The sequence below is a fragment of the Ziziphus jujuba genome, chromosome 7 (assembly GCF_031755915.1).
Source record: "Ziziphus jujuba cultivar Dongzao chromosome 7, ASM3175591v1".
Taxonomy (NCBI): Eukaryota; Viridiplantae; Streptophyta; class Magnoliopsida; order Rosales; family Rhamnaceae; genus Ziziphus; species Ziziphus jujuba.
Genome location: NC_083385.1, coordinates 17,763,157 through 17,790,026, shown reverse-complemented (window position 1 = coordinate 17,790,026; position 26,870 = coordinate 17,763,157). Strand labels below are relative to the sequence as shown.

Sequence of the window (26,870 nt, the reverse complement as noted above, 5' to 3'; positions counted from 1 at the left end):
ATTTATATCAAGAATTGGGATCTATAATTAATGTTTTAGTGAAAAAATAAAGAAAATTATATTTGGTTTCTTTATTGTAGTTTGGATGGTTGGAGCGAACTTAGATGTTGTTGAACTGATCTATCTAAACAAATATTGGAAGTACTTTGTTCTTGTTTGCTCCAAAAAAAAAGTTGTTTGGGATTAAAGAAAAAGGAAAAGAAAGTGAATAGGAAAATATCAGGTAATGTATAGTATAACAAAGAGAAAAATATCATGATTTTTTTATCCACATTTTCTAAGAGAGGAAGACTGAAAGATTCTCTGAGGTTCCCCCTCAATAATTAAACCCAGACTCTTAGACTTTTAATTTAATTTTTATTTTTTTTGCTGGGTTTTGTGACTTGGTCAAACCTGATAGGTAAACTGCGTGTTTTTTTTTTTTAAATTTTATTTATATTTTTTAATAAAATAATCAGAAAATTACAAGATAGTTACTGTGGTCATAATTAAAAACCTAACCCTGAAAACGAGAGAAACAAAATCCCAAACAAAAATGTAATTTTATTTTTTGAAAATAAAATTTTTAATGTTTTATTAATTTATTATTATTATTTTTTCTCAATGAGTTTGAAAAGTTAATGGCGGTATGGTGGTTTTCTTTTTTCCTTTATACAATTCAACAACCATCTTCCCCTAATTTGGTTGCTTGCCAACCTCGTCAGTCCAAAAATTTACAAAAAAAAAAAAAAAAAAAAGTTCATAATTAAATCAGTACATTTAATGAGAAAAACCAATTTTCTTTCTTTTTTTTTTAGGAGAAAAACCATATTATCTTAATAATAATTATTATTTTTTGAAACACTTAATAATATTATTATTATTTATTTCTTTGCTTTCAGATTGGCGAATCAAAACCACAACTCTTACATACTTTGACCGCTTAAAACCTTTTCTGTTTCTCTCTCTCACTCTCTCTATCTCTAATGGCTACCCCACACTCTATCTCTAATGGCTACCCCACACTGATCTTTTTGAGTGCGAACGGCAAGTAGAAAGAGAAACAAAAAAGAAAAGGCTAGAGAGAGAGAGAGAAAGAGAGAGACTGAGCGACCAACCCATGCCCTTTTCTTTTCATTTTTTTTTTTTTCTATTTCTCTCAATTTTTTCTTACTTTCTTCTCTACCTTCTCTTCCACAAAAACAAACCCTAATACACAGATATAGTAAAAGAAAAGGAAGGAAAAAGAAAACCCTCCCGTAAGAGGGTTTTGGTTTTTAGCTTTCATTTCTTTTAAATTATCTATCTCTGCAAAACCCCATCAAAGAAGTTCATGATCCGTGGGTTTTTTATTCTCATCTCTTTCATACTCAAAGACAAATCCAAAAGCAATCCAAACACTACTGTCCCCGTTGTTGTAGATCAGTGAAACCTTTAAAGACCCCATGGGTTTTGGTACTTTCTGAATCTCTCTCTCTCTCTTTCTCTTTTTTCTTCCAGAAACCCACCCTTTCTCTTTCTTAACTTAGTCATAAATGAGTCTCTCTCTGTAAAACAAAATCTCTCTCGCAGAAACTTTCTTTCTTCCATATCTATCTGTTTCCTTTTTTTTCTTTCAATTTCTTTGTTTGTTTCTCGGGAAAAAAAAAGAAAAAAAAAGGAAATGGATTCGGGAAACAGTGGGAGTATGCAATCTTCAAGTGGTGGAGACGAAGAGTACGATTCACGCGCCGAATCGATTTCAGCTCTGTTGAGTAACGCGGCCACTCATCATCATCATCATATTGGGTCGTCCATGGGTGCTAACCCAACACAACCACAGACCCACCACCACCACCACCATCATCATCAGTCTGCTTCGAACTCCATGTTCGATCCTCTTTCCCACTTCTTCGATCCATTATCGTCGCGGCAAATTCCACTCGCAAACCCAAATTCACTCCTCAATCTGGATATGCCTTGGTCCAAATCCTTACGATCCGACCCGAATTCCATCGATCTTGGTGGTTTAATCCCTTCATCTTCTTCAACCCAACCTTTTTTCACCACCACCACCAACAACAACAACCAATTAGGACACACCACTGCCGCCGCCGCCGCCGTCGGTGGCGCAGCAAGAGACGGCGGCTCTTCTTTTCCGGCCGTTCAGATCTCTCCGGAGAATGTTTCAAGAGGTTCGGTTTCAGGTGCTCCGAACGAGCAGAGCATCAACAACAACACAAACAACAGCAATAGCAACGTCGTCGTTCGGAACCCGAAGAAGCGATCAAGAGCTTCAAGGCGTGCACCGACCACGGTGCTGACCACAGACACCACGAATTTCCGAGCCATGGTTCAAGAATTCACTGGGATCCCAGCTCCTCCATTCACATCTTCACCTTTCCCGAGGACCCGATTGGATCTATTCGGTTCGGGTACTTCCGTTAGATCAGGACATTTAGACCCTTCACCTCCTCCTCCTTATCTTCTCAGACCATTCGCTCACAAGATCAATCAACCCCCACCACCATTTTCATCATCATCATCATCATTTTCTTCTTCAATGGTACTTGATGGTTTAGTCTCTAATTCAACCAGTACTACCAATATTGGTTCTAATTCAACCTCTTCAATTAACTACCAACAACAACAACAACCCCACAATAATAGCACCAATAATAATCTTCTTAACATTGGAGGAGGCATGCAAAACCCACTTCTCAATTTCCAATCCCTTCTTCAAACCCAACAACAAAAATATGCTTCGTTATCATCGTCCACTTCCTCCATTAATCCTGCAACTGATCATCATAATTCTTCTTCCAAAATGGTTGGTGGTGGTGGTGGTGGTGGTGGTGGTGGTGGTGTTCTTGAAGAGTTTGGTTTGAGCCATGGGAATGTTAACTCTCATCAGCTTACCGGTGGTGGCTTCCGCAACATACTCTCGTCGTCTTCCAACGGAGCATTGTCGAGGAGCAGTGAGAGTAATCCGACGACGACGATGGGCAACTGGAGTATAGGTGGTGGTGGTGGTAGAGTTGGATCTTCAAACAACAACGGCAACAATAATGAAGATCAAAGTCTTCTGAGGTCTTTAAATGGTGGCAGTTACGGTAATAATCCTGAACGGCCGGTGGTTACGAATGGTAAATTGAACTTCTCGGCTTCTTCTTCATCGGATTTTCATGGCGGCGATAAAGGGACAGAGAATGTTACTACAGCAGCTGCTAGAAGTGAAGGTATGGTGGAATCATGGATTTGTTCTTCAGATTAATTTAGGCATATTATTAAAAAAAAAAAAACCCAAAAAAAAAAAAATTCACCACACAGTAGTATGAAGGCAAGGACGGTGATTATGATGATGCATGAGAGAGAATCTTTTGTCTCCTCCATCTAAACCCATGACCACCAAATATATTCATACACTTTTCTTTTCTTTTCTTTTCTTTAACTACCCTTTAATTATATGTAAATAATAGCTTCTTTTCTTTTCTTTTCTTCTTTTTATTTTTATTTTTTTTATTGTTCATCGTCATCATCTTCATTACATTATAAATATTTTACACATTTCATATAATATACAAACTATCTTGTTCTTTGAAAATGCTGTTAGTTTCTTGAGGAAAAAAAAAAAATAAAATAAACTCTTATCTCTCCGCGTTTTTTTTGTTTTTTTTTCGGTGATTGTGTGTGTAAGTAGAATTTATATCTTTTAACTTTTAATTCCTCGTACATTTTTATCGTCTGCCTGCTCTGATGTGTGTATATATATATATATATATTAATTACTGAAATTTAAGAAGACAAGGGTAATATATATATATATATATATATATATTAATTACTGAAATTTAAGAAGACAAGGGTAGTCCGGAAGGAGTTTTTTATTTTTATTTTTTTTTGGGGTTTTTGTCCGTATGCTTTTATCATTCTCTACCTCTTAACAATTTTCTTTTACATGTAGCATTTCGTCTTCGAATATAATAATGGTTATTTATTTATTTATTTAGTTTTAAAAATAATTTGGTTGAATATTTTGTATGATGTGTAGGAGTGATTGGTGGCGAGATTTGGGGTATCGTTAGCCGCCGCAATCTCTTATTACACCATTCTATTATCTCTTCCCATGTGTCCGTGTTTCATTCTTTTTCATTTATTTGTTTTTATTTGTTTATAAAATATGATGCTTATGAACCGCCAGTAGTTTCACGCCAGGTCCAAATATAAATTTCGACTAGTGCATTATCAATGCATTACAACACATTATTTTTTTTAAAGCTCACATTTTTCACGTATATATTTTTCATGCATATGCTTTATGTGTTTTTGTTTGTACTTTTTGGACGAAAACTAAAATGTTTGAAACTTCTTTTAAGGTACAACCTCGAAAAATTAAAGATGTGGTCTTTAATCAATGTATGTATAGTTTTAGTTGTTGAATCGGGTTGATATTTTGCCAATCGTTGACTGAGGAGACAAATCTAAATCACTAGATTTTTATATCCTCTATTTTCACTTATTTGCTGGTTCATAATGTTGGACGATAATTACATTTATAAAATAGTAATAACAAAAACTGAACAACATGGTTACAAGATTTTATAATTTAGGGGAAATAAGTTTAAAATAGCATGCAATGTCCTTACACTTTGCAGAATTTAAATTTAGAAAAAAAAGGATTAATTTGCGTCCCTGTGGAGATCAATTAAAAATTAAATTAACTTCCATATCTCCATGCATACTAAAGGATATGTTAGTGAACTTTTTGTCAAATTGGTATCTGAAACCTAATGAATTTTGGGTTATTTTAAGTGCTTTGTTGATGTTGAGTTTAGCAAAAGTTTTTATGCAGATAATCCCGAGAAAGACTAGGCTTTTCTTTTAATTTTTTTTCTTATTTATTCCCATGCATATATATAAGAAGTACTTCCCCTAACAACCATTATATATATAATTAATATGGAGGCAGATACATACAAAAAAACCACTCAAGTTGCAACTTTAATATATTTTTTAAACTTTTTTGCTTTCTAAATCCGGCCAAAGCCCCTAAATCTGCTGGCATCGAGCAAAGAGCCACATTTAGTCCTTTGTAGGCACTAAAAAAGCACAAAAAGCATCAACATGATAAAACACCTTAACAAAGTTTAAAAAGAAAGTATATTGTTAAGTATGGTTTGTCCAAGAACTTTTCCTAGCTCAAGGACATCTTACAATATTAAAAAGCATAATAAAAAAGAAAGAAAAATGTAAAATTTCACTTTTTGCCAAACATTATTGTGACAAAAGATTTTTTTTTTTTTTCCTTAGCTTTCCCGCCGAAGGGTGCTCACATATAACAGCCAGCAAGCCACAGCATAATGTTTTTCAATTTTCAAAAATCAGATTTGAAACTGGGATGGAAAAGAAAAAAAACAAAAAAGTTAAAAACATGTCCAAGCACTCCTCTGAAACTTTATCATTATAAAAGTGGGTAATCTTTCTTTGCATGAAACGGTGGGATATATCTCTAAAAGTTGATCATCTTTTTCATTTCATTGATTGATAGATCATGATCTTTTTTCACTTCAATTATAAATCGATCTTTTCACCTTCTTTGGTTTTAAATTTTGGAATGATGAGAGGGAAAGCTTTTTAAAAATTTTGTGGGGATTTTTTTTTCTTTTTACTAAAGTATCACATTAAACCTTGTTTTGCATAATTTTTGAAATGTGAAAAATTAATTTTTTTTAATATTTAAAAAAATTTGGACAATTTTTTGAAAAAACTTAAAGTATTCAAAAAAAAAATCTAATCAAAATTGGTGAAATATTGATTCTCAAATAACTCTCCTGAAAAGGTTGAAATTCTTAAAAAAGAAGATAAAAAAGCAAATATTATTCCAATATCATAATCATCAAAACCATATTATAAGATTTTCAGAAAAAAATGAAATAAAAATTGGAAATCTTTGTAAAAATGACAAATAAAAATGAAATGATGGCATGGGATTGTGGGAGATTTAAGGGCCAGAGAAAAGATGAGATTGAGGGGTTTTGAGAAGGGAGGGTGTGACACATTCTTTTGAGCATGATGTGGCCCATGCCAGTGAATAAGCCTTTTGCTCTCTTAGCAATGATGGCTGTTTTCTCTTCACTGTCTCTCTCTCTCTCTCTCTCTCTCTCTCTCTCTCTCTCTCTCACACACACAGACACAGTTTTTTTAGCAGCCCATGGCTGGGTAATGTCAAAGGCTGATGAAACAGTAATAAGGGCATCTGAGTTTCTTTAAAAAATAGCCTACAATTTTGAGCCTAAATACTTAAAAGGGATACTGAACTTTTGGCATCCCCAACAAAAGGCTAGGTACCATTCCCTCTTTCACTTACAAACCATTCCCTCACTTGACCTTTTTTTTTTTTTTTTTTTTTGGGAAAATAAAAGGCATATATTCAAGTGCCATAACACTAGAACAAGACAAACTTTCTCATTTTTCTCATTCAGAATAATATTTCTATAATAACTAAATTCTATTCTATAGTACTGCCTTCTCTTTTCCTTTTTTTTTTTTTTTTTTTCTCTTTTCTGTGAGTTTGTTGTGTTGCGGGACTGTCTCCTAATTAAAATTCTAAAAAAGCTGTAATAAAGTTAAAAGCATTTTTTTTATTCTGTTTGACGGAAAAAAAAAAAAAACTAGTGATTTTGTTTTTAAAAAAATCATATATATATATATATATGTACTAATTAATCAGTTAGTTTTTTATGAATCACTACTTCCCAGAGGAAAAGTGATATATCCATTTAAATCAAATCTATATTTGGGTTGGGGACTGCAACAGAATAGGGCGGGACGAAGGTTCCTATTGAAAAATTGAGATAGGATGAGTTTCCTCGTTTATATAATTTTTTTTTTTTAAATTCAAATCTTAAATATTTGTCATTTATTTCACATAAAAAATATATATATTTATACAATTATATCATATAAAAATGATATAAGCCATAATATAATTAATATTATATAAAAGTTAAATATATATTTGACTAAAAGAACAAATCATATATTTAAATAAATAAATAAAAATATATATATATATATATATATAAACGGGATCGAAGCTGGGCGAGAAGCACAATTCCAATCCTCACATAGTCTTCAACTGAAAGCATGGAGGCTTGCCTTGGTACTTGGTTAATCAAGAATCCCTCTCTAGGGGTGGCAATTTGTGTTTATGTGTCAGGTTCGTGTCGATCCGTTTAATATTCATGTCAAAAATACTCAATCTTAATCAGATCCATTTATTAATCGTATCAGATATCTAAAACACTAACCAGATCTGTTTATAAATAGGTCAATCTGACACAACCCGTTTAACACGATTACTTTAATAGGTCGTGTTGATCTGTTAATCTATTAACCTGAATATTGATCTGTTAACCTAAAAATTAACCTGAATATTGATCTGTTAACCTAAAAATTAACCTATTTCTTGAAAATTAACCTATTAATAATAAAAATTACTTTTAAAAATTTATCTTTAAAAAATTAATAATAAAAAAATTACTTTTATAAAGTTTTTTTCATTTATAATATATATTATGGCTAAAATTATAATTTAAAATTAAATTTAAATGGGTCATAACAGGTCAATTTCTAGTAAACGGGTTAATCCGAAAATAACACGACTAATAATCGTGTTAAATGAGTTGATCCGATTATGATCCAAATCCATTTATGATAAACCTAAATCCATTTATTCCGTGTCGTTTTCGAGTCGTGTCGCCATATCATAACCTGGATTGCCACCTTTATCCCTATCCCCCTTAGGGTGGGTTTCCACGAAGATTGAATTAATGTAGATTGTTTTGCCATTCCTAATTTAATTGCAACAAGAAGATAAACAATATTCTATTAAAATTACAATATTCATGATTATTCATTTTCATTGTCTTTTCAGAACAGTTTGGTAATAAAGTTATTATCTTTTTTTATAATGAATTTGAACTCAAATTTATACACTCCCAATGTTAACACCCACATAAACACAAAAATAAAAATGAAACTTCTTTATTTAATTTTCTTAATAGTTAAATTGGAGTATTTCTCAAACCCATAATCTAATTAGTGTAGGTGTAATGGGACATACCAATTCATTTAACTATTAATTAAATTGTTGAGCATACTGACTTCAAAACTCAACTACTCTACTTAAAAAAAATATATATATATATATATATAAACTCAAAGGCAGATCTATATGTAAAGAAAAATGTTAAAAAAAAATAATAAAAGAAATGATAATTCACTTTCTAATAGTTTGAAAAAGAATGATAAACAAAAATAATAATAAAAAAATGATAATTCACCCTCTGATAGCTTAAGCTCATTAAGACCCATTAATGACATGAGGTATGAGTTACTCTAACAACTATAGGATAAACCAAGTGATGATTTTAGGATGCAGAAGAAATATCTTGAAACAACCAGATACAACTTAAAAAGAAAAGAAAGGGATGTCCCTGCTTCTCAAGGTCTCTTGCAATTAGATGAAGAACTTAAAATTGTTCTTGTGAAAAGTGGCCATTCAACTTGATGTTAGAATCAATGATGTAAGGGTTTTGAGTTAAAAATTCAACAATTCTACTCCGGAAAAAATAAAAACTCAAGTAAAGACATAAGCGAAAGACATTAATTGCCCAAGGTTATTCAATAGGTGTCAACAAATTAAACCCATAAAGAATTACAGATGAACCATCTTAATTTTGTATTTTTGCAGTTGATTATGGGATTATAACAGGCCGATCTTGCTTGACCAAGTAAAAAATTACTGAAAGAACTTGACCAAGAGAGTCATTAATTAGTAAAGACTTGTAGACTTCTAATCTTCCACTAAGGAAGATGTATAGAAGTTTTTGTAACGTTTTGTAATATTTTAGAATTGAATAATTTAACGTTCTTAACTTGAATGAGTGTTTATGGGTTTTAATGGGCATTGACGGCAAAAAGCTGCTAACGAAAAAGTTTTGCTTTGAAAGAAATTAGGCTGCATGGGCTTTGAAAAAATATTGCATCTAGAACCACGAAGACCACACCCTTTTTGTGTTCTATTTTGGATACAGAGAAGTTTTTTAGGAATTAGCTTGCATTGTGTATATAGTATGGTAAAGTTCATGTATATTGAAGTTCCCAGTGAAAGATTCTGATGGTGTTATGTCCAAAATCTAATCATCCGTGGGAGATAATCCTCACAAAATCATTTACATGGTGGCATGAAATTCATTTTAAAAATACTGTAGTATCATACAGATCTGGGATCAATCCGGATCACTCACTCAGTTTTATACAAATTCTAAAATTATTATTAAAATTTATTTTATTTTTTTCCTAATTTTTCTTACAGTTTTACCCAAAAAAAAAAAAAAATTGAAAGAAGTATAAACGGGCTCGTAAGAGCCGTTATTTTATTGATTTGGTAAAATATGATTAGGATATATACCAAAAAAAAGAATAGGAATATAAATATACTCTTAAAATTGTATTTATAATTAACAATTTTAAAAGATTCTCCTTTATCTTCTTTTTATTTTCTTTAAAAAAAAACTTTTAAAAGCTATAATTTTTTTGTTGTACAAAGATCTTAACATTAATTTTTTCTGGTATTCGCACTCTTATCTTTCTTGAATAAGAGAGTTAATTTGTAAGTTTGTAAATGTTTTTTTTTAATTATTATTATTCTTTTATTTTTTAATACCCCCTTTGTTTTACTCACTAGCTATGCTAGTGTAGTATCACCAAACAAAATATCAAGTGTCGGACTCTTTTCTGTGACAAAGCAAGAATAGGAAGATAAAGTCTACGATATGGTTAATTTCCTAAGCTATAATTTGTTGAGAGGTTTTCCTGTCAGCACGGAAAGTGGCATGAAGACAAAAGAAAATACCTTAGAAATGTTGCAATCTTGCTACTATTTTTTTCCTGTTTTGAAGGATTAACAATAGGGTTGATTAACAAGGACTTGAGCAATATGCATGACACATGGATATATGCGTGCATATATATATATATATATATATGTTTATATATGTATATTAATTTTTCAAGGATCTATTTGTAACAAGTTGCTTGATTCTCAACAAATCCATCAATAGTGTGAATGGAATAAGTAGGATAAAATTAACACCCGAATATGGTACATGTTTTGCAATAATTATTATTATTATTATTTTTAAAAAGATGGATTGGAAGGGATTTGAAATCAGAAATTTGCTCGAGAAAACATTAATTTTACAAATGGACAATAATTTGCTATCTCCCTTTGTTTTTTTTTTTTTTTTTTTTGAGTTAATTACTGATTTATCCTATTAATGTTTGAAAATCTTGTGCATTATTGATGTATGACGTTTTGAGTTGAAACAAAATAATTTGTAAATAGATCACAAATATTTCTTTGGTTGCATATATAAAAGGGTAATTATCTTTTATTGAAAAATTTTAAGTACACACTAATTCAATATCTTGACCGACGAAATTGGATTAAGTGTGTTAATATAAGAAATATAAAATTTTTAAAAGTATATTAAAAAGAAAAAAAATAATCAGTAAGAAGGTGTTCTTATAAGTTGCCTAAATTATATGTATCTTCTCATATGGCATCACTCTATCAAATCTTTTCCCCCTACTCATTATTCTAGATATTGCTTATAATTTATCTAAGGAAACTAGAAAAAAATAATAATTATTTGATGTCTAATAATCATCCTCTTTTAATTGAAAGCTATAATTAGCAAATAAAAAGGGATCAAATATAAAACAAAAAATACATACACATAATTGTGGATTGGAATTTGGAACTTGGAAGTACAAGAGTACAACCCAAACATTTTTTTTTTTTTTTTTTTGGGGTAAATCCCAAATTGCTTGTTTTGCTTCTGTAAAGCCGATGACATTTCATAAAGTCTATGGTCCAGTTTTAATTAGCATGACATGTTGCATTTATTGATAGAGAATGGGCCTTAACCTTAAAAGATTCATGGTGCCGACCTAGCATATAGTGTACCCTTGCTAGTCGTCTCCAAGGACACCTAGATCTACTGAAAACTACTGTACTGAATAGAGAATACCAATTATTTTTCTTCATTATTTATTATTTTTGCTATTTTTAAAAAATCAAAACTAAATACTGATTTATTACCCAAAAAAAATAAAAAACTGACTGCTGATTATTATTGATAATATTTCATGGTATTCGTCTGGACAAGCTGATAAGTTTTCCTTGCTGATGCAGCAACGTTACACTGCACCCTCTCCATTGGTTGGTGATTAGTGCTTTTTTTATTATTTTTAAATCAAAATATTTGGATCAACCATTAATTTCTACAGGATTATGTAAGCTTTAGTTTCAATTTATTAATTTTTAAAACGAGTCAGCTAATTAATAAGCAGCTTTTAATATATATATATATATATCGAAATCATAAAAAAAGATATAGTAGTTATTTTTCATTTCATCAAATTTATTCACTATTTTTTTCAGGTTCCTTAAGGGATATTCATGTTGACCACAAAAGAATATATTCTCTTATTAGTTTATTTTTTATTTCCATTAAATTAATTGCTGAATTCATTTTTCCTTTCTTGTTTTAAAGTATATAGTACTTTTCTCATTATTCTTCTAAAATATTGAAATATCATCTTGTAGAAATCGTATTAAATTGTTTAATTTGCAAATAACACGTTATTGTAACGTTATCTTTCAATTCAATAAATCATTTGAAAACAAACACTAACACACTCTTATCAATTTTATTCTGATTGCAAGTTTTGGAAGATCGCAATAATATGATTTTGTCCCAGTAAAGCAGTGCAGAAGTTAGGATATCATATTCATACCTAAGGAAACGAATAGGATAGATATCACCTCCAACAGTAGAAATTAAAGAAAAGCAGAATCTTGTATTTAATTTTATATTATATAATCTTAGATTTATTTATTTCCTTGGATTAACTAAAACAACTTTTTCTCTTGTTCATAACAAAAATTACTTATATACAATTATCGTCTTTGATGTCACGGGCATTTCTCTCTCTCTTTCTCTGCTCACATTCACAAGGTGCAATAAATTATTTGTCTCAAGTAGAACTTTATGTTTATGAGTCCTTTCAAAAAACATAACCGAACCGCAATTGGATTCAGAAATGAAAGTGAAAAAGTTGTAAGTTCTTATTATTTGAATTTTTTAAACTACATCTTCACATTATCTTCTGTCTAAACCAAGTGGGTCACAAGTTATTTTCATCTACCCCACATTGTCTGCCACTCTTCTTATTTATCAAAATCATCATGTCCCTCCTCATCATCCATCTATCTCTCATTCACACAATCAATCAAAATTCCAACCCAAAAAATTAACCCACCTGATCAGTTCTAAGGTTTTGCTTTATATGGATTTTTTCACTTACAACCTCACAAATTCTGTTTAAACTATTTGTCACAATCGAATGAAATTCATATATCATTTCATAATTTAAATGGTTGTCTAAAAATATTTATTTTTTTTAAATTAAAATTTTAAAATAAAGAATTAATATATAATTAAATATTGCTAATTTATATACATCATATTAAAAAATGTTTCCATTAATAATTATTATTACTGATGACAAATACAGATATTTATTTTAATTTGTGGTATCCTTGCTGAAATAATTAATATTGTTAAGTAACTTGTAATCATATCCCGAAGATGATCTAATCAAGCCCTCAACTTTTGTCCCACTTTACAAAACAACTTCACCATATACATACAAGTAGAGATTAATTAGATAGAGAAAAAGCCAGAATAGCGGATTTGAACTCCATACAATCATTTACCCATTAATAGTATTTAACCATCAATACTCAAGAGCAATAATTTTTTTTTATTTTTTAACAAAATATTAGATGTAAAGGATCGATGTGGCATATTTCTCAAATAACCGCATACAAAAACATTTACCAAGAAAAAAATAATAATAATAATAAATTATTAGCATATAATGATATAATCCTCTAGAGACCTAAAAGCTTGAGAATTTATGCAGCAAATGGGCTTGACTAATTAACTCTTTAGGAAATGAAAAGGTAAAGATTTTATAAAGAAACGGCTTTATAAATTGCCTGCATGTGAAGTTAGAAAAGCACAATGGTGGGTGTGTGATGAGTGATTGGATTTGTCTCCCTTGTAAGGCTCAGAGCGATACAGAGGAAGCCCATTGACATTGAGAATGTGTGACCAATAACAGACAAAGAGAGGAGGGTTTGTGTGGGCCCATCTCCAAGTGCCACCGTCCCTTATCTCATCATTTTTGCTCGCTATCATGATGATGCCTACTCTCTCACACCAATATTCATGAAATCATGGCGGCTGACTCAGCTCTGGACCCACTTCAACTTTCTTGGGCCCCTCTTATATCCCTTTGCCTTTGCATGCCTGAAGTAGCCAAACTAAAGGAATTGTTTAAGGAAGCCCCAAACAAAAACAAAAACCAAAAAAAAAAAAAAAAAAAAAAAAAAAAGCTAAAGGAATTATTTAGGTAATTCTATCAGATAACTGCAAAAAATTTTCACATCTTATTTTTAAGTAAATCACAATCTTTTTTATTTTTTTAAAAATTTGTGTGTCCTAAATTAAACCACTCTCTAAAATAACAAATGGCTAAAACTCTTTGTAAAGTCGAAAGTTACTTAAATAGCCCAATAATTTGTAAACAAAAGGTGTTGTGACATTTTGAATGTATTTTTAATCTTGAATATTCGGAAACATTCTTACAACTAACTGGGGAGTTGGAATTTATACCAAGTGTTGCTTGCTTTAATTCTTGGAACGAGTTGTTATTGAGAAAGCATAGTAAACACAAAAACAAATAAATTGCAAAACGTATCAATTAATGAGCATTGGTCTTCTTATAACTATTTTTCTGCACTATTAAAAAATAGGGTATTAACCATGATAAATATTGGACTAAAAATATAATTTTTTGTGATCAAATATTTTTATTATACTGTCGCCAATAACTCTATGATTAAAAGCTTTTAGCAATATACAATATGATATGGTTAAAAGCGCTTTTAATCACAACTATTTTTGCAGCTAAAATAAATTATAATGGTTAAAAATTGTTTGTTGCAGTTTAAGCTGGTTTTGATCATAAAAATTCATCATAGTTAAAAATTCCATATCACTAATGTTCATTTCATTTTTGTAGTGTCATTTTCTTTAGTGCTACCACACAATAAATCAATTAAATAATTAATCATGCAGATTAATGAACAATAATACAGTAGTGCTATTAAATTCAGAATCTACACACAATTATAATTCTATATTATTAACCTTTAACATAGCTGTCATTGATTCATGTGATTCTTTGAATTATTTACCTTACAAAACATTAACCAAGGAACACACAAGAGCAGTACTTAATGGGCATGCTTTTCTCTAATCTGTCTTTCTCAAGTTTACATTAATTAGACACTGTAGATGTCTCAAATCTTAGTCTCTTGTTAATAGCGTATGCATCGTATGCTAATTTATGACTAATTCCTTAATTTATATATATACACAAAGTAATTAATAAACAATAATAATGAAACTGAAAATAAACTAATTGTATTTTCAGAATAAATAAATTATTCAGTTCAATTGCTCAACTGAAATTTATAGCGAGTGTTTGTTCAAAAATTTTATTGTAAAAGTCAATAAACAATTCAGTTTTATTATTGACATAAATAAACATTATTAATTAGTTATATAATTATAGATAGTTTACATATAAAATATCTACTAGTTTTATAATTATTAACATAATTATATAAATAAGATTTTAATTAATAATTTAAAATTAAAAATTTGATTAATAATAAGACAATTTTAAAAGTTTTTAATATTTTATCATATTATCGTATAGTCTGTTATAAAATAAAAAATAATTCACCATAATCAAATATGATTGAGGAAAGGAGAATATTTCTTTGAAAAAAAAAAAAAAAAAAAAACATACAGATCTGTTGTAAGATTGGAATGTAAGAGGGCAATTGAGTAGGATGTGATTAGATGGAAGGGAAGCAAACACTTTCGGCGAGTCACTTCCCAATACATATAAATAGAACACAAAGCATCATTTCTCAACCTACAATGCATAGTTTAACTGATGTCATGCATAGTGTCTCCCTCTCCCTCATAATCCCATCTCCTTCATGATCAGCATATATCAACTAACCGTCCATTTGTAGATCATATACCAAGATTTGATAGTGGGACCCTTCTTTATAGATGAAAGATTCAACATTCATAATAGGACCCACATTCCTCTCACAAAAGGTGTGAGTGAAGATACATAGTGCAAGCACATATATTATTATTTTAAAAAAATTATTAATTGAATCTATAATTGATGTTATGCCTCCTTTTAATTCTTATGATCTTCCATAATCCGTTAATTACTCTTGCTAATGATTATTATTTATTTATTTATTTATTTTTGTAAAGAGTTTAATTCGTTATGATCAATTAAGCATTTTTGGCATGCAATTTATATGTAAATACATGTAGCAATCAAACATTGGTAAAAGTTCGAGTTGCACTTGTTAGAGAAATTGAGATGAACAAAATTATTATTGTCAGGCAAACTTTTTTGTTTTCGTATCCCATATTGATTACTATTTGTACATATTTCGACTTGTAATTCAATAGTGATGCCAAGTGACAAAAATAAAAAAGTGAGCATCTTTTTGTTTTGGATCCAAAATGCAAAGATTAAATGGTGAAAGTCAAATACAACATTCTAGACAATAAATTATATATGTACGTCCGTTGTTGTTGAACAACCGTAGCTAGCCTATCAACTTTTCAATTTCACATGTATGACTTTATATTACTTAATCTATACAAGTCTACCAAACTATTCTTATTTTAATGAGATTTTTCTGTTCAATCGATCCTTCGTCTTTTTGTAGGGCGCAAAGATCTAAGTGGGCTTCCTTTGTCGCCAGAATAATTTTTTTTTATTTTTAATATTTGTTTTATAAGATTAACCATCGATATACATAAATAGCATTCCTAAAAGTTGAACAAAGTTCTTTTTTTTTGGGGTAATAAAGTTGATCAAAGTTCTTGATCAGTGGGACAAAGTACTTTCTAAATTAATGCAAAAAAAAAAAAAAGTATTTTATGTAACAGTAGTTATGCTATATTATCTTTTATAACTTTTAATTACCACGTGAATTGTAAATCTTACAATTTATGTTATTTAATGTCTAATTTATACTATATTACCAATTGCATTCCTCTATAACCTCTAGTTTTTAAGATTCTTTGTTAAGTTCATGTCTCGGTCCTTTTGTTTCGTTTTGGTCTTCTTTCCCTCTTAAGCTATATTAAATTCACAGCTACATTGAAAGGCTAATACTCTAGTTTGATCCATTTGCCCCCCAAAAACCCAAAAAAATGCTTTGTTTACTGGTGAAGAAAATCAAAAGAGATGGGTTACCCAAAAGGAGAAAAAAAAAATTGTGGGCCATGGTCCCACGGCCTGTAAAGCCTCTATTGGGTGTGGGACTTTCTAGGAAAACAGAAGCTTTTAATTTTGCCTCAATGAAGAAAAACTTTGGTTGACTTTTTTAGATTGAAATTTCAGTATTTTTTCCAACTTGCATTTTTTTAATGGAGGAGTTCGTTGACCTTTTCTATGATATAATAGAGTTATTATTATTATTATTATTATTATTTTATCTATCACTAAACAAAGTTAAAACTAGTGTAGAAATTTCTAAAATAGTGTCAAATGTCTTATATAAAGAATTGATGTACATGTGTTTGGTTTTTTATTTTAGAAACAAACACATAAAGGAAAATACTACATTACTTTTCCAATAATCAAATTTCTATAGTTACTGGGGTTGTTTATTTAATTCATTTAAGTAATAATTGCTAGGAAATTTACAAAGAAGTTTTAGGACAAATGATGCAAACTGTTGAAACATGTGTTTGGTTTTTTTATTTTAGAAACAAACACATAAAGCGAAATACTTCATTACTTTTCCAAAAATCAAATTTCTATAGAATTTGGCAACTTACTGGGGCTAGTTATTTAATTCATCTAAGTAATGATTGCATGGAAATTTACAAAGAAGTTTTAGGACAAATGATGCAAACTGTTGAAATTTCCTACTAGAGTACTTTGTTAAGGTTAAAAGCTAAGACCCATTTAACGTGGATAGAGTAGAGGCTTTCGGTAAGAAAAACAGCCATGAGTAAAAATTTCATGGTTTCGAAATTACAAGGTCCCTAATTACAAAATCTGCTACGTCATATGGGTCCCACATAGATTTGTTTAAATACTTTGTACTATGGGGCCATGTGATTTGTCGTGGCCATTTTAGCTTACTCAAATTGGACATTTTACTGAATTTCATTAAAAAAAAGAAAAAGAAAATTGCTTTAAGAAAAAATTATTAAATTGAGACAAGATCCGAAATAAATATTGAGTGTAAATTTTTCTATGTATTGTGTCTGTGTCTCTATTTCCTCAATTCTACATCTTGAGTTTGATCAACTGCTCTTTTCTGTTGGGTTTATACAATCTAAATTACATTGTTTTTTTATGTTCATAGTTTTTTAACTTTAAATTAAGCTACAAAGAATATTATAAATAAATATAACTTCCTAATAGCAACATAGTAATGAATATTTGTCTAATATTAGCAACATTCTTCTCTTAATTGGCTTCTTAGTCCTTTCTACCATCAGGTCTGATATTTGCTTTTTTCCACATCAATGAAACATTTTCTTTTCCCAAAAAAAAAAAAAAAAAGAAAAAGAAAACCGTTGTTTTGTTTCTATTTTTTAAAATGCATGAAAGAATTTTTCTGAGTGGTGTTGGACAGTTACTGAGAATATGAATAAGCTTAATACTGTAAAAATTTCTATTTATTTAACATTTTTTATTTCAGGTCAAATGAATAATTATATTACAAGAAATATACATCAACGGTGAGAGTAAAACATAAATAAAATTTTGATGCTGTTTTGATTCAAAAAATCAATGCGCTTTTATTTTTTAATGTTCATATATAATTTTACGAGTCATATTTTTATGAATCAATTAATTAAGAAGAGGTTTTATTACCAAAAAAAATAAAAAAATAAAAAAGAATAAATAATTAATTAACAATTTTACTTTTCAGAAACTTTTTTAAAAAAAAAAAAAAAAGAGGAAAATGATTGATGATGTCAACTATGACTAAGGATTACATCAGTAGCCGTAACTAAAGCGGTAGGTGGGTCCGAACCTGAAGATCAGGTAAAAGGAAAATACACGTCTAAAAAAACAAAGGCCTCTGGGACCCATGACAGGTGAAAGGAAGGAAACGTGTCATGATGGTGTGCTAAGCGAGTGTGGGGGTCCACATCCGCGTGGCCCTGACCCTTGGATTGTACATCATCCCCCCTCCGTACGGACGTGATGGAAACTGACATTTTCTTATGATGGCCGCCTCTTCTCTCAACCGTGTCCCACAACTCTTTACTTAAACGTGTTCAATCCTAATTGGATTGTGAAGAAAACTTTTCTTTCAACTTTTATAAATATAACATTCACTTTTCTTTTGCAATTTTAGCAGTTCGCCCTGTCAATCCTCCTTGTCCAGTCCAGATAACTCAATTTTCTCACATGAATTATTTGCGTCAGTGGATTAGTTCGATCCAAAATTTAAGATAATGGATATAAATCGAAAAAAGATTCATAAGTAATTGTTAATGAAGTTGAAGTTATCAGGAGTCGATATCAATTTGTGCCTAATCGATCCATATATAATTTTTCTAACAATAATTTTTAAACGAATCAAGTCTAATTTGAATTGATCTTGTAAGAGATTCATTATGGAATGAATATGTTTATTTTTTAAATGATTTATATCATCAAGTGTATCCATTTTGAATTTTATTCCAATCAAATGATCTGCAGTGACCAATATATCTCGTAGTAACAAAAATATATTGTTCTACAGTATATTAAAATTCAGTATACAATTCATATTTTGTCGATGTGAGCTTTTGGGAAAGATCAGTATATTATTCATAGAATAATTTTTATTCATTGAGACCATATTATTAATTTTTTTTAATTTTAATGAAAATATAATGAGAAAGTCCGATTAAAGATCATAAAATAATATGATTTTTCAATTTATATGAGATAAATAAATAAAATTTATCAAATAATGAGATAAATAAATGACAATTTTTTGTTAAAGATTAGACAAATTTTGTTAATAGGAAGACTTAATCATCACATATTTGATATTTTTCAAGAGAATTAAGTTTTAAAGATGAGATTAACAAAATCCTCAAAATTGGAAGTGAAAATGTTGATTTTTCTGAATTGGAGTTCAAAATAAAGAATATGTTCAGCGGGTGATGACCTGGTTGTCCTCTCACACCCGCCACCGCACCCCAAACCACCCCCCCCCCCCCCCCCCCCCCCCCCCCCCCCCCGGGGCCCCCCCCTCCCCCTGATGAGGATTTGGATACGATTATTTGAGTCGGCCCAATTGAACAACAGTGAATAGCTTGAGTGCTGGGCTTTTAACAGGATCATCAGTCTATGTAGCCATCATTTCCTCTTTCCACTATTTATTTTATTATGTATTTACTTGATAGCCGCGATCATATTGGGAAAGCTAAGTTATTTAATTTTTACACTTAATGAAAATGAAAAGAGGTCATTTTAAAAAATAATGATTAGCTTATTAGACAATTACATTCCCACCGAGGCATTGATTAGTGTTTGGCCCAATTATTTTTTGTTTTGAAATTATATCTGCCCAAAACTGGTTAAATTGTCCATTCCTAACGCCATCAATTGGCCGATTGGCAAAAATAAATAAAAAAATAAAAAGTGGACGCAGTTCGGTTGAGTTCATTTTTTAATTACTTTTAATCAAATCGAGTTATTAGGTTCGATTCGAATTCGGCTTTGCTCCAATACATGATCATCTTGTTATTATTTTAATTTTTAAAAAATATATATTTTTTAATAATTTGAATTTAATAGTATTAATATCTAAAACTTAATAATTTAAAAATATAAAAATCTATTAAAATATAATTAATCATGATAAAAGTATTAATATATATATATATATATATATATATATGTATATGCCCACACTAAGTTCAATTTTGTTTGATTTGGATTAAAATTTGTCAAAATCACTGTAAATTAAACCGAACCAATTCGGTTATATAAGCTTAGTTGGTTCATACCGATTTGTGCTGATCCCTAAAAAATAGGATAAAATGTTTTGCTTTTTTTTTTTTTTTGGCTGAAACAAGAAGGTTTACAAAAACCAAAAGAACCCAAAAAACACATCAGAGCACAAGGAGATGGCTACTTGCCATTCTCCTCCTGGGTTACAAAGTCAAAAAAGCTTTTAGGGAGGGAAGTTGGAGGCCCAAAGCCACAAAATACAGTTTTTAATGCACCAGTTACTAATAAAATGGACTAATATATTTTCCTCTCTTGGTATCCATAAGAAATGAATTTCCTGGAGATCTTTCTTTAAGTGCAAAATATCAAAAATGTATCCTGCAGCTGTCCAATGTCCAGTTTACAAGTCCGGATTGTTGAGGTGTGAAAGTATGCTTCTTGCATCTGATTCGCACTAAATCTGGTTCCAACCTTCTTCTTTGGCTAGCATCAATTCCTGCAACACTCCAAAAGCTTCAGCAACCTCCGGAATGTCTGAAGGGCATCTGGCTGCCTTAATTCGTAACATTTTGCCCTGCTGGTCTCTTGCCACTACCCCTACCAAACTGGAACCGTCCCTGATTTGCTGCGTTCGTATTAATTTTGATGCATTGAAGTTTGCTTCTTGCTTGCCTGCAGTGGATCAAACTGAAACTTCCCAGGCAACTCTTGGCTGCATTTTGAGCTTCTTGAAATCTGATTTTCAGCCTGCTCATAACATCTTCCAAAGAGAAAAATCTTGTTTTCGAATAAAGTGCTGTTCCTTATTTTCCATATTTGATCCAAGATAAGAGTGGCATAAAGAAAAAAATACCTCGTGGTCATCTGCATGAACTGGCAACACTGTGGATGGGTTTGTTAGAATCAATAATTTCTGCTTTAGCAGTTGATCTTCAAGAGAGTCCCACTTTATGCTGCAAGCTAAGGCAAACCATATTGCCTTGGCGACCTGGCAGTGGAAGAAAAGATGACTATCTGACTCTCTACAACCACAACCATGCACACACGTTTGATTTTCGATCAACATATTTCTGTCTAAAAGATTGGAGGCAGTGGGCAGACCCTTGTTGGCCAATTTCCATAACAAAAATTTTATTCTTTCATGAATTTTAGAGGCCCACAGATGTTTCCACCAAGGAGAGATTGGATAATTTTTCCAAACTTCCATGTGAAAAGCTGACTTGACTGAGAAGCAACCATTCGGGTTTCCACACCAAATAAGTTTATCGTCCATACTTCAGGCACATGGACATACTTTTAATACTGTGCACTTAAATTAATTTGCAAATATTTGAACCGGAGCCTATCAAAATATATATGCTACTATGAGCATTAATTTGAAGATTCAAACTAATGCTCCCTGTATTGTCCCAAAAAAAAAAAAATGGATTGACAAAAAAACTATCATAACCTGCATTACATAGGAATGCTTTTTCCACCAAAAAGGGGGAAAATGTAAATTTCACGACAAGATAAAACAAAAAATGCCCATTTCATTTGGGGTGGAAGTGATATTTGCACAGCAGAAAAAGCGTCACATACTCCAAACTTGGTTTAAATTTTGCATTTGACTAATTCACTCTACCTTTTAGTTTCAGAATATTGTAATCTAGACACTTGGTTTTAAAACCCATCGTATTGTGCTCTTAATATTTTATAAAGTGCATATTGATCTAATTATTATCAAACCCATCAACAGAAGTGTAAAACATTTAGTTTAACATTGATCTAATTATCATCAGACCCATCAACAGAAGTGCAAAACATTTAGTTTAATTCGTAAAAATTGCAGCCCATATTTCATAATTACGTTAGAGGTTAAGAATCATAACTATTAAATTCATATAAAATTCAATGTGTACCAAATTAAACATAGAGGACTTAATGCGATGGATTATAAAAGTTGAGGATTTAAAGGGTCGTTCTTTTAGCACAGCCAAAATTGCCATGCAATTTAATGTAAAATTACTAAAACCCCCTTCTATTTTCATTATTTTTTTCATTTAAATTTTTCAGTCAATTTTTCCTTTTTATCTTAGGATTTTCTGCGTCCAAACTCAAAATTTGGCAACCAACACCGTCCCTGTAACCACCACCAAGACGGTGACATTTGAGAAACCAACTTTTTTTGGGGAGAAAATAAAATTCTCCCCAAAAAAAAAAATAATAATAATAATAACAAGATATTTTAAAGGATAAAAAGAAATAAAACCTAGGAAGGCTACAGAGCATGGCTATCATACTATGCAGATGCTCTGTAGAGAAAATAAAACCCAAGCAAAAAAGAAATTCAATTAGAAAAACTAAAGAAAAATAAAAATTGAAATGAAGCCAAAGGATTTTTTAGTCATTTTGCAAAATGTGCAGTGGGAAGAGGGATTTTGGTTGTGTAAATAGCAACACTCGATCTAAATTGCAATATAAAATTCTACAGTGCAATTACTCATCTATATATAATTACAAAATTCGGAAAAAAAAAAAACCTCTTTACTCGATTTAATAACAATTAACTATAATATAATTATTGTAAATCAATTTGATAATATACAAGCAAAGGCGTATACATATACATATGCATGCAACTTCGGTAAATCTTAGGACTATGCAGTGAGTCTATATAAATAAAACAAACTGGGGGGTTGATTGTGGTAATTAAAAAAGTCTTATACACTGCCGACTGCAATATCTCCATCTAACATATAGTTGCGCAAATATATTTGTAATGAGTTGGACTACCCTGTGAAGACCAACAAATATAAGATGCACTCATAAGAAGGTGGGATGTCAGATATGTGATCGCTTGCGAAAACTTATAATCAAAGTACCAGACTGCAATATTTTTTGTTTTCTTCCAAAGAAATAATTGCAATATTTTAACTCACAAAATAGAGACACATGTTTTCACAATGGAATTTATTCACACCAATATTACATAAAGCAGACACTCGATTTATTCATGCATAAAATTCCATAAGGAAGCCAATGACCAAAGAAAAAAGAAAGGAAAAAAAAAAAAAAAGTCATGCGATTTAACACGCATAGATAATTTATAGTGTTGGCTGTGTTGCACAAGATCTAGTTCCTGAAATATTTAGGAAGCAATAACTAAATTGACCAGGGCAATCTGGCTATTGGCATGGATATCATCATCGTCATCATCGTCATCTGCTACTGATCGAATTTTTGAAACACTCTGTTTGAGAAAAGGGAAGTTATATCAATGGTTGCTTTGCGAGCATCGAAGGGAAGCTCATTGCAGTTCCGGCAGCAGCAGCAGCAGTTGAAGAACACAGGAGCAATTAAATCGGTAAGGAACACCATAGACACCAGCAAGATCAGCAAATAAACCTTCTTACTCTTCATGGACTCCTTTTCTATCAATCTGTTCTCACTTTGTCAATGAATTTTTGCCTATGCTTATATGCCTCTAACTATTCGCTTTTGGTAGTCATTCAACATCAAAGATCAAAAGTCAATGCAGCAAAAGAACGAACATAAAAAGTCAATGCATAGCTGTGGGCTTTAATATATTGTTCGGTCTTTAATATATTTTTCCGTGACTGGTTTTAAACTTTTGTTTTTGTTTTCTCTTCTTTTGGCTGAATGAAAGGTTTTTAACTTTAATAGATGCTCAATAATTTTGAGAAAGATACTATTTATTACCACTACCTACATACAATTTGACAATTTAAATAATTATTATTAAAAAATTTATTAATTTTAATATAACAAATAATAAAATTGAATGATCCAATTAAAATTGACCATATAATCTGATAATTGTGACAGATAGTAAAACTCATATATATTATATTAGACTATTTCAATGTTAATTTTAAAATAAGAATAATTTTATTTATATCTTTCAATTTTGTCCTAATTAAACTTAAATTTCACATTTTTAAAAAATCATCACAAATCTCACTTTGGTTATCTATATCTATTAAAACCAAGGTTTTAAACATTGATATCGACAGAAATATTGAATATTTAAAATATGAAAATATCTGTGAAATATTAAAAGTTATCTAATATCAATAAAAATTTGTAAAAAATGATGTAAACTTAATCCCACATAGAGTTCCTTGAAGGTTGAAAACTACCAATCTCTTCCCATTCTCATTTCCAGTTATGTAATATGAAAAGTAATGATCAAATTACTATATATTTTGGTAATTAATTTAGCTTGAAATACTATATTTTATTTCTTAAACTTAACTAAATATCAATAACATTTCTAAAATTTTTTGAGAAAAAATTAAACTTAATAGATATTTTAAAATTTAAAAATTTCAAAAATATTAATAAATATTATGGAAATTTTAAGTAAAATATAAAAAAATTGATATAAATATATATTAACCAAAGCTTGGGAGAAATATAAGAAATTTGGATGGAAATCATAACAATTTTTGCTGTTTTCTTTTTAGAAGCTAACAATCTTAAAAAAAAGTGAAAAATTTAGATAAATATAATAGAAATTATGGATATTTTAATCCTTGATCAATACAGACTCATTTTTTTATGAAAAATCATACTTGTATTTTCACAATTCTATTCAATTATAAAATATTAATTTTTAACATATTTTTGGTGTTGAATTGTTTAAACTAACTAAGTAGAACATAAAATGAGTCTGTTTTGATATATATAAAAAACAAAAAGGAGGTTAGTGATAATTTTTTAAAATAGGATAAGCGTAATTATGGCAAAAGTTATTGGATCTAAATAAAATTTACCATTTGAAATATATACCCACTACTGACACATGAATCATGGAGTATTTTAGAGTTAACTTGTGTTTTTTATTTTTTGAACCAAAATTATCTATTTCTTATTGGCTGGAAAACAAAAAGTTATATTTTTTCTCATTTCTAAAAGAGTATCGCTATTATTCTATCAAATAAGAAGTAGTTCTATTTGTCTAATGGTAATCATCTTTAATGAAATCTATATTGATGTGCTTAAATCATAAAATATATGTAGAAAAGTAAATCCTTTAAAGCTGTCATTTAATAAAGCTTATTTGGATCGATGTCCCTTGAATGATTGAGATTGCTGCATTTTGTCCATTAAGCTTTTAAATTAACAATAATACCCTTTGAATTTTTAAAAATATACACCATAACCATAAATAGTTAATACGTTTATTTTGATTGTTAAGCACCATGCGTCCCTCACATATGTAGTGGGAAAATGGATAATATTATCATTAAAAAAAAAAAAAAATTGCACCAATGCTCCTCTAAGTACTTTTTTTATTTTTATTTTTATTTTTATTTTTGACAAGGCTTCTTTAATTATGTCAAAAGTTGCAAATTGCCTCAAGTCAAAACAATAAAATATTAAAAATGTAAAAAAAAAAAAAAAAGGAAGAAAAAAATTCAATCTCTATAAAAAGTCTAAAATCCCTAGAAATTTTTTTATTAGCTTCAAAAAAATTAGGGAGTCTCATAACAATTTTTTGAAGCTCTTTACAATTTCAAAAAGGTTCTAGATAATTTATTTGAGTCTTGAAAAATTATGGAGTCTTCAAAATAATTCAATAAGCCTTGAAATATTATTTTGAAGCTCCATAAATATTTTTCAAAGCCTTGAAAAAGCTAAAGGCCCCAATAAAAAAGCTATGAAGCCTCACAAAAATTTTGGAGGTCCTACACAAATTTTTTAAAGATCTGAAAAAATTTAAAAAATCTTAGAAAAAATTTAAAGTGTGCTATAGTGCTACAAAAAATATTGTTGTACATTATCAAATTTTTTTTTTTTTCACCCTTCGCAATATTTTTGTGGTTTCGAAAAATATTATGAGATACTTCTTAAATTTTTCTAAAGCCTCTAGAGTATTTTTGAGGCTCAAAATTTTTTCCAGGCTTGTTAAATTATTTTGAATCTTTTATAATTTTTTAGGTGCTTTTAAAAATTTTTTAGGAACTGTTTGAATTTTTATGGAATTTCTAAATATTTTTTTTGGGACATCTTTAATTTTTCTAGGGCTTTGAAAAAATTTCCCCAGATTTCCCGTATCCGTTTACGGCTACAAAATGTTTTTTTTTTTTTTTTTTAAAAATAATATTCCTCGAAATTTTCTATGGTTTTAAGGGACAATTTGCAACTTGGGCATAGTTAAATGGGCATTGATGCAAGTATTTGATCAAAAATGACGATGCTATCCCTTTTAACATTGCACCTAAGAGTGAAATAAAAACGGTGTTCGTCATCTGTGGTTATGGTCCATATTTTGAAGGTTCAAGAGATATTGGAAAATGCAACAACCTCAACAATTTATGGGGGCATTGGTGCAAATAAGCCTTTAATAAAGTCATATCAGTATGGATTTCATTGATGTTAAATTATATTTTTCTTTACAAACTAATTTGGAAGATAATTCGAAAATATAAATATATATTTCATATGGATTTGTGATAGAAAACCGTGTTGATCCAGCAAGTTTCTATTGTGATTTTTTGACAACGAAAAACACAAAAAATAAAAAAATATTAAAATATTGAGAAGAAAAAATATGTATTATTTTTTTTTTTAAATTAATACACAAAAAAATTTCTCTCAAAGCTCTCTCCAAGTGTCTAAAAATTTGTATGATTTATAATACAAGATTAAAACTTAGCAATCATTTATAGACTTATAAA

The 26,870-nt window shown here is 29.8% G+C and overlaps 1 protein-coding gene across 1 annotated transcript; it reads left to right on the top strand.

Moving 5' to 3' along the window:
- Positions 1 to 1,029: 1,029 nt before the first annotated feature.
- LOC107432063 (uncharacterized) lies at positions 1,030 to 4,211 on the top strand. Its single transcript, XM_016043120.4, has 2 exons — positions 1,030 to 3,197; positions 4,010 to 4,211. The coding sequence occupies exons 1-2, from the start codon at positions 1,643 to 1,645 to the stop codon at positions 4,183 to 4,185; spliced, it is 1,731 nt and encodes a 576-aa protein (XP_015898606.3). The 5' UTR covers positions 1,030 to 1,642; the 3' UTR covers positions 4,186 to 4,211.
- Positions 4,212 to 26,870: the final 22,659 nt, after the last annotated feature.

Bases quoted from the DNA above. Each gene is read 5' to 3' on its own strand.
- LOC107432063 (XM_016043120.4), top strand. From the start codon at position 1,643: ATGGATTCGGGAAACAGTGGGAGTATGCAATCTTCAAGTGGTGGAGAC. The intron at 3,198-4,009 runs GTATGGTGGAAT...TATGATGTGTAG, and splicing joins AGCAGCTGCTAGAAGTGAAG to GAGTGATTGGTGGCGAGATT.